General features: G+C 44.0%; 1 protein-coding gene across 1 annotated transcript; it reads left to right on the top strand.

The window, feature by feature from the left end:
- Positions 1-2916: 2916 nt before the first annotated feature.
- LOC132893722 (E3 SUMO-protein ligase KIAA1586-like) lies at positions 2917-5139 on the top strand. The gene has a single exon (XM_060932835.1). The coding sequence runs from the start codon at positions 2917-2919 to the stop codon at positions 5137-5139; it is 2223 nt and encodes a 740-aa protein (XP_060788818.1).
- Positions 5140-5919: the final 780 nt, after the last annotated feature.

Below are 5919 nucleotides of genomic sequence, written 5' to 3' on the forward strand. Positions count from 1 at the left end.
CCATCATTCTGTCGCTAAACGAACAGCTGATCACACCGAGGTGCTCGCTGAGCGCCCATATTTATTAGTTTGGTCCTGCGTTTCCTTTTCTTTGCAACATAACATCTTTTCTTCTTGCTTTCTGTTACTGTAGTCGGTCTTTCACAGGTCATTCACACATTCACTTCCTCCATTTTTCTCTCCTGTTTCAAATTTGAATCCCACAACGCCTTGTGTGAACGGGGAAAGCCCACCACGTGATGCATGATGTAGTATCTTGAATTGGGTCATGGTGAAGCAGGAAAAAATAGTGGAGAATTTAGGGCCACGTGGAGATAAATTCATTAATTGTTCTATTTTAAAAAAAATCATAAAATTGGAAGACTGATTCGAATTCAGTAGCTTTTGGTCCACTAAACAAAAATAATTGGGTGTCGGGGAAAATTGTTTTTATTATGACCTACACTTGAAAAATCTGAAAGGTAGTCTCCTTTGAAATGGACAATCGGGACCACTGATTTAGGAGAGACCAGGGACAGTTGTAAACCTTTTTTTTTTTTTTCACAATCAAAAACCATTTACACTGGAATAGTCAATTTGCTGCATTATACACTTCAGTGTGTCAGCTACTGAAACAATGCATTTAAGTGGTTTTATGAAATATGTACAAGTTGCACAATTGATTTAAATACAGTCACTCCACTATTACAACCATCCAACTTGTGTTACAACTATACAGGGACAGTTGTAACACAAGCCACGGAGAGTTAGAACATGTTTAAAATATACATAATGAAATCAATCAAATACTCAAAATGAAAAAAAAATTATGTTATTGTGACTATTTTTAATGATTTTTTTTTCAGACTACAATATTGCAAGATGGCCTAGTGGTTAGCATATCACTTCTTCACCAGGAGGGCAAGAGTTCTACTCACATACCAAAGTCATACCAAAGACCATCATAAAAATGGTACCTGCTGCCATCTGGTGAGGCACACTGCAATATAGATGCAAGTAGGGAGACAAACTCTCATGGTTACCAGAGGACTAGCCCCCCCACTGGAACCCTAGCTATGTAACAGGCACAAGGCAGAAGGCTACAGAAATGGAGATCAGTGCCGCCTGATGCACCTTAAGGGCCTGGTTAGTACTGGGATGGAAGACTGCCTGGGAAGACCAGGTCCTGGCATGGGAGGGACTTTAACATGACAAAAAAGAGGGGAGACATTACATTACAAACATTCTTTTCCAGAGTGACATACAATACACCCAGAGCAGCCTGGGGAGCAAGTGCAAGTGCCTCAAGGACACTTCAGCCATTCCTGCTGGTCCAGGGAATCAAACTGGTTACCTTTTGGTCCCAAAGCTGCTTCTCTAACCATTAGGTCATAGCTTCCCTATTTAATGGCACCTATTAAATATGGAGACATTATTTAATGGGTAAAAAGACATCCTCAAAAAGTTTAAACATGAAATGAGGAGTTTGAGGATAACATTCCCAACTAAGTGTTGGGGAGGACTTGGCAGTCCACACTGATGGAATCATTCCAAGTTACAGTTGTGGCAAGTGTAAAAGTCACTTCTATCTGTGCAGTCCTTGTGTACGGAGGCTTTACAGGACCAGCACTGAAGCCAGACCTCCCTTGTTCTGGAGTAGGTCTCCAGGCACACAGTGCAGAATTCATCATCAAACGAGTCTTGCATTTTCTACTTCTTGCTGAGTTTTGGGTTTTGTTTTGTTTGTTTTTTTTGTGACTGAAATTCATTTTCCTCTTAGCTTTAGACCTGTTTTTCTCAGCCTCCAGTTGTTTTTTCATGGGTGTATCTGTAAGGACAGCAGTTTCTCTTTTTTTTTCCCTTCCCCTTTCAGGTCTGCTTTCTTGGTCCAGCTTTTGGATGTTGACGGATGGACCCAGGTAAAAAGGTCGCATCCATAGCAGAGGATAATGGCTCAGGCTAAAAACATGGTGTGACAAGGGAGGATCCTGCAAGTGGCATGGAGGATGCCACTGTTGCCATAGTGGGTGTTGGTGCTGTAGTACATGCAACTGCATTCACTGCAGCTGCAGTGGAAGATGGAACCTCTGGTGTCACTGCTGGCAGCATGTGGTCTGTGACTAGGGATGGTGCAAAGTCACTGGCACTGAAAATATCTCTATTAAAAAGGCAAATTCCAGTGCAGGAAGCCCTGCCTGAACATTTGATGGCATTGCAGCTTGGGGAAGGGCACTCTTTACAGTGCTAAGCAGATCATAACTGGTCATTGTGACTCCTGGATGAGCTTTCAACCACGTGTCACAGCAGTTGTTGATGAGCCTCTTCAGTGGCCCACATATGCTGCAATCTAAGGGCTGCAGCTTATGGGAACAGTGTGTGTGTGGGGGGGGAACGAGAAGAGGATGATCCCATGGCTCCTGCAAAAATCAATCCCCTCCACAGAAAGATGGGAGGGATGATTGTCCAGAAGTAGCAGCACTACTTCACTACTTTGACTCCAGTAAGGATATGGTGAGAGTCTGGAAGACCAAAAAGTCTTTTCATCTACCCAGACCCATTTGCTGTACCAATACAGTCAGGAGAGCTACTGTTGGTCAAGAAAGCCTGGAAGCAGAGTGCGAAATATGGGGGGGTGCGGGGGGGTCCGACCCTCCCGATTAACCCATGAGACCCCCTGAAAGCCTCAAATGCTAAATTGTGGGGGGGTCTCAAATTTCGTTAAAATAAATAAAATAAAATTATAATAGTACATATTATTGTTACTAATGGTCATTAAAATGTTTTCTAAGCTCACAATGCCATAGGCCTATTCAGAATTCAATCACTGGCCAAGCGAGCCAGCTGTCTAGTGCCCGTATGTAAATTAGCCATGCGCTGAGGTGCACGTGCCAAACAGACGATAGAGGTAATAGAGTTGAGTTGAGTACCATATTGAAAATGGCTAGCAAGCGAAAGCTACAGAGTGTATCACTAGCACACTTTGGGTTCATCACATCTAAAAAGGTGGCACTGAGAGATGAAGCTGCTGCTGCAGTGGGCACACTCCCTGGTAGAAGAGAAGAGCCAACAGAAGAGCCTAATCTCCCTCCCTGTCAAGAACAAGATGAGGCCGAGTCCGTGACCGTTTCTCTAGCCGAGTATTCCGAAGAAGCAGCAGGTGCTGAGGTAATGTCAGTCAGTGCTGCTAGCACAAGTGACCTGCCGACTGGTTGGACAATGAAACAGGTGGAAGAGTGGAAAGACCGTAACTCTTGGCTTGACTTTAAGGCAGGGAAATTGGGGTGTTTAGTGTGCAGAAAAGCAAAAACGTTACTAATCTCAGACAAGGGACCGGGTTTACACCTAGCAGAAGAATGGATCAATGGTGACGTTACTAGCTCTGACACAAAGAAGCTACAAAAGAAAATCTACAAGCATAGGGACAGCCAGGCCCATCAAAGGTCAGTCGAAATAGCCCAGTTGAAAGAGAAAGAAGCCCTCCCCAACACTTTCATTGACATACAGTCCGAGTTACTCAATAAAACAGCAGTCTCGTTCCGAACAGCGTACAACGTGGCAAAGGAAAGGCTATCTTTCAAAAAGCTCAATCCCCTCATGACAATGCAGGAGCTTAATGGAGCCGAAGTTGGTAATATCCACAGATCTGACCATGCATGCGCAGACATAATCAGTCACATTGCTAAAGAAATGCGCCGCAAATTCATCTGCTATGTGAAAGAAATAAAGTCACGGATGTCAATCACAATTGACGAAAGCACCATTCATGGCATTCCCTATCTAATAATCTACATAAGATGCGATGTCAGTGGTAAAGGGGATGTAGACAATGTTTTCCTTGATCTAGTAGAACTTGGAGATGGGGTTGATGCCGAATCCATTTTTAACTCGATGATGGAGAGTCTACACAAAGCTGAAATGGATGACGACTTTTTGAGAACGCACCTGATATGCATAGCCACCGATGGAGCTGCAGTGCTTACAGGAAAAAGCAGTGGGCTTGTTGTTAGACTCAAGGAAAAGTTTCCGAAAGTACAGTCCGTTCATTGTCTGGCGCATAGATTGGAGCTGGCTGTCAAAGATGCGCTTAAAGAAGTGGGTGGCACTAATCAATTTGAGATTTTTATTTCAAAGTTAGACTCGCTCTACAATCAGTCAACCAGGAACGCCAAATTGCTTAGAGAAGCAGCGGCCGAGCTCGACACAGAAATTGTGAAAATAGGTCAAATTTTCACAATCAGATGGGTGGCTAGCAGTTTTAGAACTGTAAAAGCAGTATGGAAAGATTTCCCTGCGCTAGCACTCCATTTCAAAACAAGCAGTGAGGACACATCGCGCACTGATGTTGAGAGGCAAAAATACAAGGGACTTCTCAAGCACCTAATTAATTCCGGATTTGTGGAAGATTTAGCAGTCATGAAAGATATCCTTCGTGAACTCCAGAGCCTGTCTCTCAAACTGCAGAAAAGAGAAATATCACTTGTGGATTCAAGTCTGGCCATCCAACAAACTATCAATGTTTTGACTGCCATGAATACGACTGGCGGTGGAAAATCAACCAAGAAGGCTGAACTGTCCGTCTCATCTGGCCTTTTTAAGGGCGTAGAGTTGAACGAAGGCAGGGCAAAAATAAACAGGCCTTGTTTTTATGAATCAGTGATTGCATCTCTTGTCAAGCGATTACCGGAGTCAAATTTGGTCCTGACGCTCAAAGCTCTTGACAAGCGCTTTTGGCCAGGAGAGCAGGAGGACTTGATTTTGCATGGCGAACCAGAAGTACAGGGCCTTGCGAAAGCGCTTGGAGAACCAACCAGGGATGCCGTGGAGCAGTTTCGTGACTGGAAACTACATGGCATTGCACCGGGGAAAACATTGGAAAGACTATTAATAGCAAGTCGCACGTATCTCCCCACATCAGCCGAATGCGAACGAGGTTTTTCTGCAGTAAATAACATCGACAACCAGATGCGCAACAGGTTGCGCGAAGACAGCCTGTCTTCACTCCTGTTTGTGGACCTCAACGGACCTCCTCTGGTCAAATTCGACCCAATTCCATTCGTCAGAAGCTGGATTAAAGCAGGACATCGCCTCTCTTCATCCTGGAAACCAGGACGGCAACCACAAGAAGTTGAGCCAAGGCATATTTGGTCTATTCTAACTTAAGGTAAGAGGCTAATTTTCAATCTTTGCAGTGACTGAACTGTGATAGATCTGATTGTGGGCCTTGTGGTTGGTTGAAGCAGCTTAGCCTTGTAGTTGGAGAAGTGGGGTGGTTGTGCATTGGCCTATGTGTGTGCGTTGGCCTGTGTGTGTGTGTGTGTGTGTGTGTGTGTGTGTGTGTGAGAGAGAGAGAGGAGAGAGAGAGAGCGCACCCGCCGTGGTGCTGTGTGGCTTGTTGTAGGCTGTCTGTAGCATCCACTGTGGTGTTTTTTTTTTCACCTTGAGTTTGTATTTGCACAAAGACATATCTTTCTAAATGATCATAATCGCTAAATGGATGGTTAAATAGTGTCATACAATTGGTCACACTGCAGGCTTTCAAGTGCACCGGTTGCGTGATGAAACCTTTATCATTTATTCAGTCACTTTTGTAAACGCGCCAGATAGGTAGCATTTGTTATTGCGTCTGCACTGTAATATAGGCCTACAACTTTGCATTGAAGAAAAAATTTTTTGCGCAAAAATTCAGAGATGGGGACCCCCCCGAATATCGATGGGTATTTCGCACACTGCCTGGAAGCTTTTGCAGGGGAATATGAGAAGTGGTGGGATGGAATTCCTCAAGGCATTTGCAGCACACACAAGCATGATAATTGGTGATCAACCAATACAATGGAACAGTGAGTATTCAATTTACCAAGGTGTTTATATACAAATGAAGTGATCAATATTTTCAATATATAAATGAAAGTCAACTTGACAACTTGGTTCGGGGACGGATGT

This window comes from Neoarius graeffei, chromosome 11, assembly GCF_027579695.1.
Source record: "Neoarius graeffei isolate fNeoGra1 chromosome 11, fNeoGra1.pri, whole genome shotgun sequence".
NCBI lineage: Eukaryota > Metazoa > Chordata > Actinopteri > Siluriformes > Ariidae > Neoarius > Neoarius graeffei.